Source organism: Notolabrus celidotus, chromosome 2, assembly GCF_009762535.1.
Source record: "Notolabrus celidotus isolate fNotCel1 chromosome 2, fNotCel1.pri, whole genome shotgun sequence".
NCBI lineage: Eukaryota > Metazoa > Chordata > Actinopteri > Labriformes > Labridae > Notolabrus > Notolabrus celidotus.
In genome coordinates, this window is record NC_048273.1 from 25,597,542 (window position 1) to 25,613,312 (window position 15,771).

At 40.9% G+C, this 15,771-nt stretch overlaps 1 protein-coding gene across 2 annotated transcripts in view; it reads left to right on the forward strand.

The window, feature by feature from the left end:
- The window catches only part of bcar3 (BCAR3 adaptor protein, NSP family member), an 84,237-nt gene that overhangs the window by 38,445 nt on the left and 30,021 nt on the right, over positions 1 to 15,771 (forward strand). For both annotated transcript variants that reach the window (XM_034700150.1, XM_034700156.1), the window contains 3 exons: positions 1,183 to 1,378; positions 2,113 to 2,349; positions 11,070 to 11,112. In XM_034700150.1, coding sequence (XP_034556041.1) covers positions 1,183 to 1,378; positions 2,113 to 2,349; positions 11,070 to 11,112 — 476 coding nt within the window. The remainder of the gene's footprint in view (positions 1 to 1,182; positions 1,379 to 2,112; positions 2,350 to 11,069; positions 11,113 to 15,771) is intronic.

Genomic DNA, 15,771 nt, shown 5'->3' on the forward strand with positions numbered 1-15,771 from the left:
GCATAACCTGCTTTACAGCTTATTATCTTCACAGCTCTCTATAATGGTGTAAATCTGACAAGGAAATATGCAGATGCTTACAGCTGTTTGAGTGAAAACACTGCAAAACAGCATCTCCACTCATGTTTCAACATGCAACTAGTGAACCAGCTAACTAGGTCAGAGCTTCAAAACTGTTGAAGTTCAAACATGATTAAAGGTGCAAAGGCTTTTTTTTTACGACGCATGCCTAAATACAGATGCTGAGGCTGTGTTACTGTCCTCAGTAAATGCAAAACAGTCTCCTCTGGTGACTGGTGCAGGTGTCGTTCCAGCAGGGAAGGCACAACACTCAGCAGCCTTCTCCTTTACGCTGAAGTAAAAACCATTGCTGTTTGGAGCAGCATCTTTCTCCTCCTCGGTGGACCTCGCCACAAGCATTGTGGAGCTCTGTTTAGCTTGCAGATGCTTCTTCACATTTTAAACAGCGTTCTTTGCAGCTGACAAGCTCTTGTCCTCCAGCTTCACTGTTATGTTGTTCTTGCCGCATAACTCAAAAAAAGTAAACGCTGTTCTTGTCATCTCACTCAGGCACTAGTTGGATGAATTAGCTCCGCATGCGCACTGACACAACTGTAGGATTACTCTCAGCTGATACGCAGCTACCTGCCATGAAGTAGGAAGGAATCAAACAAATGCTTTGGGTATTTTATGGTGAAACATAAATCGTTTTTTTTCCGTAATGGATTACTTAAGTTGCGGAATTAATGCTTTGCTGTTACTCATACTGCAAAAAAGTAATTTGAGTACTCTGACGGACTACTGTGTAACTTGTTTCCCCCAACCCTGTTGTTTTGATGCACTGTCTTATTATAATGATATGTGTTTTAATATAAAGCTGTTTTATAGTTTACCTAAGTCAAATTCCTTGTGTGTTCAAGCATACCTGGCCAATAAAGCTGATTCTGATTCTGTTTATATAGATATCATTACATTTCAATCAAGAGAGACGTCATTGCTAATGAACACATACTGTATGTATTTTGTAACCTTAGAGTGTTTGTTGAGTAGACCACATCATGATGATGAGTGCTCCAGCTTCAGTGAATCAAAATGACTGGGGTTAACTATTAAAACCTTGTAGTGCTGGTAGAAGATAAACTTCCTCTCTGTTTGAGTTTAACGTTTTGATGTCTCATACAGAGCTGAGGATGATGGCAGAGGGTCGTTTTGCCAGCCTGCCAAGGTCCCTGCACGCGCACCACAGCTTGGGTGGAGGCTCTGCACACCCTGGCGTCCCCTCCTCCTCTTTGGGAGTCTCCGGCAGCAGCACCTGCTCCTCCAGGAGGCTCCAGGCCTCCCTCGCCTCCTCCATGGACCTCCTCAGCTCCAGGCCGGGGTGAGTTGGGTTTCTTACATCGGCTTGGAGTTGGTCTTGTTTGCTGCATTTTTTAAAGGTTATTTTGGGGCTTTTATGCTTTTACGTAGAGGACAGGACAGTGGATAGAGTAGGAAACTAGGAAGAGAGAGAGAGAGAGGGAGGGGAATGAGGAGCAGTAAAAGGCTGCCCGCTTTGAGGACTATGGGGTGCAGGATTTAACCACGAGGCCAGACCGGTGCCTCATGCATGCTGCATTTTCTCCCTACAGGGTGAACTCAGGTTTTGAGAAACTAAACAACAACAATAAAGCTAAGAATGTTTTTTAGACAACAGTTTAGTTACTAAGGAAAAAGTTTAAAATAGTTATCTGCTTCTCTGTTCTGTGTTGCTTCTATGACAGGTTGGACAAACTCTCAAACCATAAACCCCCAAAATTTCCAAAAATAACAAATATGTCGAGCTGAATTAGAGGAAAATATGAACAAGATGAAACACAAGATGAAGTTTAGTAAATATACAGCATCATGTGTTTATTAGAAGAAGCATGAAAAAGCTTCATTGATGTGTTGGAACAAGTCAACAGATTGTAAATCTGAGGCTGTGAGGGTGAGAGAATAGTTTGTCAGGAGGAAACTAAATGATAATAAACACCTTAAATTGATTTTTTTTCCAAGTGAAGAAGCCTCACAAAGGTTTGGGTTGTCTTTGTTTAATTCGGGAAACTTGAATTAAATGTGTCTTTCTTCTCTCAGTTTCCCTCCTGATCCCTGCAACAGCCTATCAGAGCTTCCTGCCACTTCGTACCAGCCAATCTCAATCCACGGAACTCTGCCGCGGCGTAAAAGAGGAGGGGCCACTATCGCCCACGGAAACTACACCTGGGACCCCAGAGCCAATCACATGCAGCCACTACTGCCTCCAGGACACGTCAAAAAACCCTTGACCTCCCCGCTGGTGCAGAACATCATCGATGACTTTCATGGTTACAGGTAAACAAACATGTGATGATCCGCTGATGTGAGCGCTCATTTCAGCTGCAGATTGAAATACCCAGTCTGTGATTTGGTCTTCCACATTCATGGTGAATGATGGTGTTTATGTCACTGAGCTGTTACCTAATCTGTGCTGCATAATCCTTAATTATAGACTACAGAGTGAAGGAAAGTTTGGCACAATTAAAAACACTCAGCCAAAATTATATCCTTTGGGGTTCAAACACTTGGCCTCAGCTGCCTTAAAAGTTTGTGCTGGAGCATTTTGTAGTTTGTGTCTTCATAGAGAACAACAAGGTAAAGTCTGTTTGGGTTTCTAACAGTAAGTGTGGACCCGATCAGAGCCAGGACTTAGACAGAGAGCTCAGAGTTGGACGTAGAAGGCGAGTCTGTAAAAGAGCCCTGAGGGGGGAGTAGCAGTTAGCTCAACTTCAGAGGGAACACACACACAAACACACACACTTCATCCCTCATCATGTCTTCCCCTCTCTCTAACAGGAGTGTAGAGTTTCAACAGACTGTATCTGATGCAGCCAGCTTTGTGTGTATGTGTGTGTGTGTGTGTGTGTTTGTGTGTGTGTGTGTGTGTGTGTGTGTGTGCGTGTGCGTGTGCGTGTGTGTGTGTGTGTGTGTGTGTGTGTAGCCCCCAGCAGTTGGGTTACCTTTGTAGGTCAGGGTGTGGCAGGACAGATCACAGATTACTGTGATCCTTTTGTCTCGTCTCTCCATCTTTCTGCCTCCATGCAGGATACATTTCATACAGCGCTGACATACTGCAGGACAATTTGTCTGGGTCAAATTCAACCTGTGCAGGTGGCTGAATAACATCACTTTTATTCCATCAAAGGTTCATGTCTCATGAAAATATCAGGGCTTTCCTGGTACATGATCTCACACTTCCCCTGTTTTAGGATATCAACATGGGAGTCGAGATGATTTTAATCCTCATTGTCTGTGTTATTTGATCTGGATATAGGTAATATGTCTGAAAACACAGACATCTCTCTGTAGCTGAGTCATTTTCAGCAGGTTGCTGTTAGTCTGTAAAATCAGCTGGCCTTACTTCAGCTCTCAAGAGTAAAAATCAGCTCATGGCTATAGTTGAAATAACCTTCTAAAAGCCTGTGGAGAGTCTTACATGTGATTAATTCAGTATTTTACTCACAAACCTTACCATAGCTTTGCTCACACATGCAGAAAACATCCTTAAATTTCATGCATAGGCTGCACATGAGAATGCAAAGAGGTTACATTTTCACTCCCACTTCACCGACAACTTTTACCCATAGACTGTATATATAATGGACAGCGTCGCTCTGCCTTTTCCCATTGTACGGTTTTGAAGCCAAAATATCCCGTTCCAGAACGCAGACATCTTTTAAATTTTCTGCAGCCAGAGTCTGCGCAGTAGGGAATTTGTGTTTCCACGGTAACAAACTCTGCCCTACAGCGTACCGTCCCGAGGTCCTACAGAGTTTCTCTCTACGGCAGCTGTCAATCAAAGCAAACCCGGAAGTAAAACCGCGTTTTTTAACCTCTAATAACTAACGAAAAATAAACTTTTCAGAAAAAACAGGACTATTCGTACGATGTGTATTTATTTTTAAAGTGTGACCGCAGCTCAAATTAATTGGGGAGACAGATTTTTTTTACCTATACTGCAGCCGGCCACTAGGGGGAGCAGTTTTTGTGGCAGCCTCACTTCGAGCCGAGGGAGATGACGTCCATTTTATATACAGTCTATGCTTTTAGCTGACAGCGGTGAGATTTCTGCTAGATTTTGGGGTGAGCTGATGTGAGAACACAGCAGGAAATCTTCAGGAAAATTCACAGCAAGTGAGTTAACAGTGGTGAAGACATTTATATCATGCAACATGTGCAAAACGTTGCATAGTGACTGATAACAGGATGAATACAATTATTTGAGGTTGGAGAAGGAGAATAATTTCAAGTCAAGAACAGAGAAGGTGTCTGCACAACTGTCTGTTGTCACAGCGTTGATACAATGCAAAAACTCTCACTGTAGTGTAGATTTCTGCTGTTTCATCCTCCATCATGCTGTAGATAATATTGCACTGTGGGATTTACAGCATGCTTTTGATGTCATGTCCTGCTTCGTGAGACTCACCCACCTTATATGACAGGGAAGACTTCAAGCTGTGAGGAGCATGTGTGAAAGAGCAACTCTGGAAAATTTCAGGGGCAAAGTTCCTGAAAATTGCTACAAATTGTTAGGAGTGCATGTGTGGAGGAGGCTTATGTCTGTTTGTATTGAACATTTTCACTAATTTCGCTTAATGAAAAATCACCTTATTGGGTTTACAGAGATTTAATGTGCATTGATGTTGTTTGTCGAGCAATTTTTGAATTATCTTCTGATTACTTGGACTTTGTAGAAACATCTGTAGCATCTCATCTTGCCTATTGTTCCAAGTGAGGATGATTTAAATATTGCCCCTACATTCCCAGAAACACCCACCGTCTCTCATTTTGATTTAGTAACTGAAGACAATCTTAAATTTTTTTATATTAAATATAAACTGAGTAGCATCATTAAATCAAACAGTAGCTTTAAAAGCGTCCAGACTTTCCTCCCAGCTCTGTGTGGTTGTTTTGAAGCTCCACACAATTCACAGTGGACTTTTCTATAAAAAGATGAAGGCGTGTACATCTCAGAGGAATGTAACCACCGGCCACTCGATCTTGACTTTCCATTCCTCATTCTGTCAGCTGACCTCTGACCCCTGACCTTATGTTGCACTGGCTCCCCATTGGTCAGTTTATCTTTCTGTTGACCTCAGTAGACCACCATGAGAGAGGGGGGGAGGAGAAGACAGACAGAGACAGACTGTTAGCACATGCAACTTTTACTTTAATCAACATACTCAAGTTTAAACCCACTTGAACTTTCCATTTATCTTAATTTATCGCTTTATTTTAAATCAAATCAGGCCAATACAGCAAACTAATGACTTAAAAACATGAATTTTACTGCTTTAAAGCCAAAATCTTCTTCTATTTATGAACTGATGATTGAACACCTTTGACAAACAGCAGACTGTGACTGACGAGTGACTCAATGCAGCTCATAAAGGGAAGGTTGCGAGATGAGGAGGTAAGAGGAAAATAAAGACCTCCCTCTCCCCCAGATATTTTTTTAAGAGGGTGGAGTGAATACTTTTCTATTTGTGCTGCAGTAAAAGAATTAAAAATGTCATGGAGATAAAGGCTTCAGCGATAAGTGTGTTTTTTTTTCTCCTTGCATTGGAATCCAATAATAGAAAACGTTTCTTATCAGCTTTAACAGATTTGTCCTGAGCTGGAATCCAAGGAAAAAAGTGTGCCTTAGTGCTGATTTTAGAATTGGAGAAAGTTTACAGCCCTTTATGGCCCGCCTTTTTCAAGGGAGAAGACCAGGGATTTCAACAGCTAATGGCATATTTGGAACAGTATCCTGAGTCTATTCAGCGGATGTATCCCTACCTGCTCTGTATGATGTGATCTCTACACACATTCACAGTCTGATCCACAACAACATCAGGGACAGAAGTCTGACCACAGACGGACGGACTTCTTACTTTAGTCCAATGAGGATGCTGACTTTGATGGCCCCGTGGCTGAATCGAGACTTAAAAATGAAGACAAAATTATTGCAATAAGTAGATGACATCTCACATGAATCTTTTCTCACTAAATCTTAACTTGTCTTATCCTTGTGTGTGCATAAACTCCACATTTTAAAATGCAAACATGTAAAATATAAATTAAACTTATAGTGTTGGCTCAAAAACGACATACTGTGCATCCCCAGTTTTAACTCAATAGCTTGTTTACAGATTCAACTGAAAAATAATGCTTATTGAAAACGCCCCCACACACACTTCATCATGCAGATCTCAAAGTTTGTTACTGTTGCTGTCCCAAAATACCAGACAATGCATCAATGTTTACTTCCCACTTACAGTATCTCTACTTATGAATGGTCAAATTAATAATGAATATAGAATAACGATTAGACTGTTGACAGTGCAGGGGGGGTTAAAGAAGACCTTTGGAAACACACCTTATTAGTAAAAACGTCTCACTATGTCTGTTGATAGTTTCCTGTGAAAACACACTGACCTCTGTAGGCCGCCTGCACACCCTGCATGGTTTTTTCCAAACTCCTCACACAGTCCGTCTGTCACTCTCTCTCTCCTTCTCTCCCACACACACACACACACACACACACACACACACACACACACACACACACACACACACACACACACACACACACACCTACACACACACACACACACACACACACACACACACACACACACACAAATATGGAGTATCCCAGTGTAAAGCCAGCTGTGGTCATACTGAGTATCATGCGGTGAAGTGAAAAGAACAACAGTAGCCAGAAAAAGACTGCGGCGAGTTCTCCCTCCTTCCTACTCTTGTTATTTTTTTCCTCTCGCTCTCTTCCACGCTCTCCTTCTTTCCTTGCTCCGTCTCTTGTCTGTGTTTCAGGTCAGGTTTGTGGTCGTAGAAGCAGAAAAATCCAGCATCTGATGCTGTTTCAGCAACATGGTCAGAAAAGGCAAAGTTAGCTGTGGTCCGGTTGTTTAGACTGGAATGCTTTACCATTTTAGCCTCAGCGTTTTTTCTTGCTTTGATTCTTGTGGTGCTATCAGACTCGATAAATGTTATCGGTAAAAACAAAGCTTTAAGAAAACCATCCATTAATAGACCTGACTTGAGAAGCAGACCAAGCAGCTGTGACATGATCCATCGGTTTCTGAGCTACCTTTGTGAAGCTTAAGTTAAAAACTGTGGTAAACTTGTCAATCATAGGTAACCACGCCCCAAAGAACAGAAGAGAAGGAGAATTAAACTAGTAAGTGTGACAACCAAATCATCAGAGATATGGTTCCTAATGTCATAAATCAAATGAGAAGTAAGCTAATTTGGCCTATCTGGTTTTTACACAGTAAGACTTCCAATGCAGCCACCCCCTGCTGGCCATAAGGAAGAACCCAGGTTAAATGCACTCCTGCGTAGACTCAAAGTGATGGTCTAGGTTATTGAAGTAGGTTTTTGTGAGATACCATAAAATCAGATATATAAGTCGCCCCTGTAAAGGACACACAGTCTGTTTTGGGGGTCTCCAAGGGGAAAAAGTTTAGACTGTTGCCCTGCATGCTGATTCATCTTGTGTTCAACAATGTGCTGTCTCTGTGCAGCTGTGTAGCTCTTTCCAGTATTGTCTGTTTTAACATGTAGGGTGTGCAATCCTGCTAGCCACTCTTTCCAATCAAACCAGCACACGTTTTTTTTCTCAGTGGTTGAAGGAAGCTGCAAAAATTAGCGTTTCCTTTTTCTTAATGTGAGCATTACATCTCATTTCATCACAGCGGCCCTGTATTCTTATTTATGCGCTCTTAATGTCCATCTGTGATCAAGAAGCGGGGCGGAGAAACTGCCCCTCACCTGAAGACCTGGGTGTAAGATTCTCCATCAGCTCCAGGGCACCTTTGACCTTTCAACTCCCTGAGTGAAAACAAAGTGGAATTTCCCTCTGCTGTAGTTAATTTAAATCCAGGAGGGGTTTATACACGGGTGTTGTCTGGTATGCATGGATTCTCCTCGCTCCCACCTCAGACCAGAGGGCCCAGGGCAAGGGTTAGGAGGGGGCAGGCGGTTGGTGTGGTTCAGGTTTGAGGTCCAGCCAACCACTTAGTCTAACAAAGCAGCACATACCTCTACAGTAAGAGGTCAGTGTACAACTGAGGGTCAGAGGAACTCTTTCATTCCTCTCTTTTTCTCCATCTTATCTTGTCTTCATCTTCACCACATGAAGCATTTCTTTTGATGTGACATCATCCTGATGAGCATTGAGAAGCAGAAGCAAAGGACAACAACAAAACCAGAAACAAGACAAGGGCTAGAAGTTATCATTTGTTTTGATTGATTGCCAATTATTTTCAAGTTTTGTCATTTCATCTGAGATATAAAAGAAATATGTAAAATGATCATCACAATTTCCAAAAGTGACATTTGGAAATTTCATCTTTTGTTAAATTAACCCTTCGTATCTCAGTTTCTAAGTAAGAAAGTCAGCAAATTATTATATGTTTGATAACAAGGAAGACTGACTTTTTAACATTTTGCTGGAAAAAAATAGATGAAAAAGTAGAAGTTATTTGCAGTTTTCAGTGGTCTTCAACTAACTCCAGAGAGTTAGAGAACATTGCTGGAAAAATATTATGAGGTACTTTAAGACTTCATACCAAGGAAAATATAGGTTAACAAGACAGATGTGTTGGAGACAATGTGGCTCAATGGAGGAAAATCATTTTCATGTATTCTGGGACTGTCCTAAACTGAGTTTACAGTGGAACGACGTCCACAAAACATGAGGCAAGACATTTGAAACTCAACTACCCATGACCTTTGAAGCCCTTTGCTTGGGTCATGTTCTGTATCTGAAAAAGAGGAGTAATACAAAGCTACTGCAAGTGCTTTTAGCAGCTAGTAAAAAATCCATCACCAGAAGGTGGCTTAAACCAGCAGCACCCACAGTAGATGACTGGTTTGGAATAATTTTGGAAATATTTAAAATGGAGAAAGCGATTTACTCTCTGATGATCCAAAAGGACAAATTTGATCAAACTGGGAATAAGTGGATTCAATGTATAACCCCAGGGCAAGCAGATTTTGTATGACTCCAACATCAAGGTATTAACCCTCCCCCTTCCTTAGAGAATAATACATTAATGTAAGCTCCCTTAGTTCTTATGTAAATAGTTATATATCTGATGGTTTGTGTAAGGGGTGTATGCAGGAAAATGAGTGTTGATTACTGACGGAAGAGGTGAAGATTAATGTATATGTACAGCATGTGCTTAAATACCAAGTGTATAAATGGATGCATTCACCTAGAAAGATGATGGACAGAAACATTTCAGCACTGAGTGGCTATCTGGACATATGACTTCTTTCTATGCATATAAAAGACTGGAAAAGGATAACTACAAATATCTAAGTGTTGCACATTTTTCGATGTTACCCTTCCCAAATGAAAAGAAAAAAGAAAAAGTAAAAGTTGAGAGGAAAAAAAAGTCAAAGTTCTGCAGTAACAGGACAATCAGGGCCTGATTCACAAAAGGATTGCTCAGCTTTTGCACCCGGTGAACATGTGCAAATGAGCCAACAAAAAGTATCATCTAATTCACAAAGCACCTCCAAAGGGTTTAACTTTACTGCAGAATAAATAACATCTCTGTGCGCTGGTTTTGTTTGCATTCATTTAGATGCATTCAGTGCTAACAGCCAAGTTGGAGTTGTATCATCTGCTGAGAGCTGGTAACTGAGGTTGAGCATCCTCTGCTCTGTAAAGTGAAGTCTGCAGAGAAAATCTGCTGAGGCAAACATAGAGGCCTGACTTCACCTTCTGAGAATAAAGACTATACATTGTTGTGAATGGAGGCTTCTGTTCAGTTACATAACTAAACCCTGCTCATTATTCCGGCCATATTAAACTGAGAGGGATTAGAGCTGAACATATTTGTTTTTGTTAAGTAAAGGGACCGTGTTAATATTCCCGTGGGAACACCAGTGTGGACTTATGGGATTTTAACTACCAACCTTGCTAATGTAGCTGAGGATTTAAGCTAATTACCTCTCTCACTGAGCTCCTGAATGTAAGCCTCCTGTGTGGAGAGACTCTGAGCTACTTTAATACACTCAAGTAGCAATATTCACGGTGCAGATGGAGAGCAGTGGAAAAAATGTCACCTGCTTTGGACATTTTCCAAGGACAATACAAACAAATCCTTCAATAAAAGTGCCTGAAACAGTTTCCTTTGTGTTCCTACCTTTAAAAAACACAGTGTGGTTTGAAAAGAAAAGAAAACTGCAGACAAAGAGAGTTCGGAGAATGAAATAAACAGTGCAATAGTAGAGAAAAAACAGAAGAGGTTAGCTTTGCTGTGTCGTGTTGTTACCTCTCTGTGAATTTGTCAGTGGACCCAGAGGAGTAGCCATGTGGCTGCGATGGGAGTTTTTAAGGAGGGGGAGGAGGGAGAGAGAGAGAGAGAGAGAGAGAGAGAGAGAGAGAGAGAGAGAGAGAGAGAGAGAGAGAGAGAGAGAGAGAGAGAGAGAGGGAGGGAGGGAGGGAGGGAGGGAGGGAGGGAGGGAGGGAGGGAGGGTGGCCAAGTCAGGCAGGCGGTGAGTGAACATGTTTACTACTGACTGAGAGAAAGAATGAAAGAGTGAAAGACAGACAGACAGACAGAAAAAAGGAGAGACTGAGATTTAAAGCAGCTCAGTGCGAGGAGTGGGATTTTCTTTTACACGCAGAGGAACTTTGGACTCCATAACTAGAACAGCAGACGTCACCCTTACAGAGCAGCTTCAACATCTTAGTTTAACATATGGTGAGAATGGGCACGTGTTTGGACCACTGACATCCATTCAGACCCTTTTAAAGAAGCACCACTCCTCCTCTGACGCTATCATCACCTTATACAGCTGAACAGTGTTTGAACCTCTAAAGAAGCAGCATCAGCACCTGTCAGGGGGCTCACCTGGACTCTACCCAACCAGCTCAGCAGTTCATCTGTAACAGGAACTGCAGAGAGGAACTGAAGATCAGCACCGAGTAGTCTGGGATTCAGTAGTGAGATGTGTTCACTGAACAGGACCTTGTCTTTGTCTGTGTTCCCCAGGGAGCCTGCTGCGAGCCTGGATGCCACGGTGGACTATGTGAAGGTAGGAAGAACTACTTTTTTCTTTGCAAAATAGACAACAAAATGAAAGGGCTGCCAGAAAGACTTGGACTGTAGCAGACTTTGTCCTTCTTCATCTTTCTTTTGGGGGTCTTTTTCACTAGAAACTCTGAAAGATTCTCAGAAACGTTCATGTGTGACTGCATGCAGAAAGTTGACTGCTGATGTCCTTCTGCCAATGCATACACGTCACACTATAATCATTTTTAGCACTTGCACACATTTAATGAGCATTTACAGTATCTCTGGGACTGGTTGTACCACACAAAGATAAAAGAAGCACAAACGTGAACGAGCAATGTGTTGCAGATGTGCAGCACAGCTGTGAGCTTCAATTTGTTGCAGTAAATTGCCCGTGAAGTTGTAGATGTAGAAGTTTGCTCTTTATGTACAAGATGTGAGTAGCTAAGTGGAAGCTGCCGTGCTGACAGCAATAGGTTAAAAGTAATGCACGTTTTTTCACACCCTTCTGAAAACACTGCAGAGTAAGATTCAAAGATTAAGTAAGATTTTCTTGATTGCATTTGTCACTATCAGCTACTGTAGCTTGATTTAAAGCAGTTGTGGGATGATATTTGGCTGCAGGCTTCAATCCCTCATAGATGACGTTAATCTGATCTCATTTTGGCTACAAGAAAAACACGCCTTTAAATCATCTGTCTGTCACTGTTCACTGTCACATTGCTCTAAATCATATTAACGTCTGCAGCACCTGAGTCCCAGCTTTCAGCAGTCACACAGAGGTGATAAATGAGAGGTGATCATTCTTTTATCACCACATCATCTGTCTGACAAATGATATTATTGACTCGTAATGTTTCTGCCTCTTGCAATAGCAATAGCAATAACAATTTTATTTATAAAGCACATTTCATTACACGTAAGTTTAATGTGCTTTACATGGAGAATTAAAACATGAAAACAAATAGAATAAATAAAAACAGAAAAACAATAGATACACCCAACATACATCAGAAACAGCAATCAAACAAACAGCAATTGTTGCTGCACATGCATCCAGTCACAACATTCATTATATCATTCATACGCTTGAGAAAATAAATATGTTTTCAGTCTTTTTTTAAAAGTGGAGACAGTAGTGATGGACCTGAGGTTAGCAGGCAATTTGTTCCAAAAAGATGTCTGTGCCTTTCTTATAACACTCACACTTCATCACTTCTGCTCAAATAGAAGAGAAATATGTGTATCATAAGGCATAAAGTACATGCACCCTGATAGATTTGGGTATGGGCACGGTATTAACAACTAAAGAAGAACAATCTCTACACATCTATATCATAGGTGCTTAAAAGAGGAGTGAGAGGATCAGAGTTAACGTCTGTCTGATGATGGTCTAGGACCAAAACTTTGCTTTTAAATATACTTTTGCACTTTGCAAAAGTGTGCAAGAGTTTGCATGTTTTGAAAGCGTTTTAAATGTAAAACTTTATGAATACTGACCAGAAGCAGCTCATATATTCTTCAGTAAGACAGAGCCTGAACTGAAACAAGGACATTTATTCAGTATTTTGTCAACAAAAAGGAAAAGTAACTCCAAAGACAGTCGCATTTGCCTTTGAATTTTGAAAATCTGAGCCTTCCTTTGGTATAAAATACCTTTATAGATGTCCTCATGATATATTAAAGCTTTCTGATGGAGACTACCTTTTGGGTTCATCATGGTTAAGACTTCACCATAATGCAGAATATATTATATTGTAATTCTCCTTTATTAAAAATATCACACGTGGTCATTGTTTTAACTGAATTTAGCTCTCTGTGCAATGCAGTGCTGACTTACTGAAATACTACTTTACTTTCTCTTTCCAGTTTGTTTTTCTCCTTTAACTCTCTCTCCTCTCCACTCTCCCTCGAAACCATCCATCACTCCTCTCCTCCGTCTATTAGCTCATATGTTTGGATGCTCACACCTCAGTCTGAAAAGCAAACTCAATCCTTCCCACGAGAGCAGGTCGCACATGTGGGACCCAGCCACACACACACATATACGGCACACAATCACACACTAAAACCAACACATGTACAAACAAATTGTGTGTTTATTTGGTCAATTTAGGGCCGTGTGTGAGTGCAAACAGACTGTGTGTGCTGACCACAGATGGAGCTACTGTAACCCGGGTATTATATAATATGTGTGAAAGTGTAGCTGTCAGCTACTCCAGGTGTGTTTGCATTTCCACCGTGGATGATAAACACACACATATGACCATCTGCACACACATGCACAGGCTGTAACACATTGTACAGGTGCTGTGTGTTATTTCCTTTTGTTAGGGTCAAAAGTGCATGAGCAGCGCAGTTAGCCATGTATTGTTGTCATCGATTTTGTACAGCAGGAGGTTGTATGATAGATGTACACGAGGAAGGAAGCGTCTGCGGAGAACAATAAGAGAAAGAAATCTGACTGTAGGTCAGTTTTTGTCTTTGTTTGATGTCTGAAATCTGTGGTTTGACTGATTTGCTGTTTTAACTCAGCGAGGAAGAAAAAGCTTGGTCAGCTGAAGTCAAATCATCAAAAACGCTCCACTTATAGATGAAAGAGTGAAGATTAAATCTCAAAGTTGCTCCATAAAAACTGAAATAGCAAAAAAGGTAGTACAAATTATATTAAGAACCATATTTAAGGCTTTTAAGACTGTCAGTGATCAACATAAGAGAGGTTTAAGATAAAGAAAGGCTTTACTAGTCTAAACTTTTTTGTTTTTAAAACAAAAAAATAGCTTAAATCAGTAAACTATGGGTTATTAGCTTTTGCATTTAGTAACCAAATGAACAAGTGAGTGAGTAGCAGTTTGTATCATACAGTTTATGCAAAAAAATTGCATGCATACTCAAAGCATCACTAATTTACACGTACATTTGTTCTCAACATTAGACTCAATGATGGTAAAACAGCAGTTATTCTTACACAACTTCATTTTTCATCTATTGTAATACAGCACAGACGTTATTAATATCTTAGGTGCATCTTTATAGATCTTTCATTGCTAAACAATAAACTTTAGGTATCTTGTCTTCATTTAAAGTACATATCTGAAACATTGTATATTTCACATTTGTTGCACAATCGCTATAATGGAATAATTATTGATGCAGGTCATAAAGTGTTGTACCTGAACTTTTCACCTCTCCTTATCAGCTGCTGTTACTCTCTTTTCTCCATCATATGCTGCTGAGTCTGTCCGTCCCTCCATCTGTCTGTATCACACAAAGACAGGCTGAAGGTATCACATGAGTGAAGCCTGCAAGCTGAACAATAGCACTAAGAATCATGCTGAAGAAAACTCAGCATCTTAAAACCCACAGTTGTTGAGAGGTGACTTCAGAGTTCCGCTTTTCCCCTGTCCTTTTCTTTTAGTGCATTCAGAATAGACTAAGTCAGGATTTTTCCAACTGGATCTGAAAACACTCTTAACTCTTCTCCTCTCTCATGGCTGTACAGAGGGTTGGGGAGCATGTGGTTGATCAAGTGAGGGAGAGGGATAGGTGGATGAGAGTCAATCAGAGAGAGATAAAGGCTATCAGGGTAGTGGTTAATTTGAAAGAGGTCAGTATCATCACATTTAGGGCAGGCCTCTACATCCAAAGCTCAACCCAGTGCCCTCTGAGGCATGGTGCTTCAGGTAACCACTTATTCCCAAGGCTGAACCTGCTATTGTGACTTCATTTATGTGTACTGTTGGGAAATTTGACTGGATGGAAAGCAGGCAGGGTCAAATCAGTTAGCGATACAATGTACCAGACGAAGAAGAAAACTATTTCTCAATCACCTTCAAACTAGAGGAATACGAGTCTACATGAATCCAAACATTTATGAACGAGTTGGAATTATTTCGCTTGCAAAGTTTTTGGTTCCTTCTTTTTTTTGAACGGGTTGAAAGAGGGAATCAGAATATATCTACATTACAGTAAGCCAAAGGTTGATTTGAAATGAGTGGCAGAATAATGTACCATTCCCCCTCTTTTTGACAGAAAACATGATTTATTATAAAAGGGAATAACACAGACAGACAGACAGACAGACAGACAGACAGACAGACAGACAGACCCAAAAGATAAAAAAGAAAGAAAAAAAGATCAAGAAGCACTTATTTTTGCTCCTGTTGATCCGCTTGAACTCTTCTCTGACTCTCGTAATGACTCCACTTCTTTTGATTTCCCCCTTTCATTCCCACTCTGTCTTTGACTTGAAAACATCAAGTTGCGCTGCTCTCATGAGAGAGCTGTAGACAACAATCACGCTCTCTGTGCATAGCCATGTGTTTGTGTGTGTGTGAGTGAGTGAGTGTGTGGCCTCTGTGAGGGTGTAGAATCAGTTAGGGGCGGTACAAATCTTCAGCACGTAATGAAATGTCCAGATGAATAACGTTTTAATATTATCTAGCCATTAGTGACAATGGTCGGATCCACTGACATACTAAGCTGTAAACGAAGAGAGTCCAGACTGCAGTGTGATTCCTACGCTTCAATGAGAACAGGAACAAAGAGCAATGCCAGGCTTCATCAATCAACCTGATTTAGCTTCTGCATTTTCCATTTGTATGTGTACCTTTTCTCTTGGTCTCTTGCTCTCTTGCTGTCTTGCTCTCCAGGATGGAGGGAATTCAGTACATTCAAATAT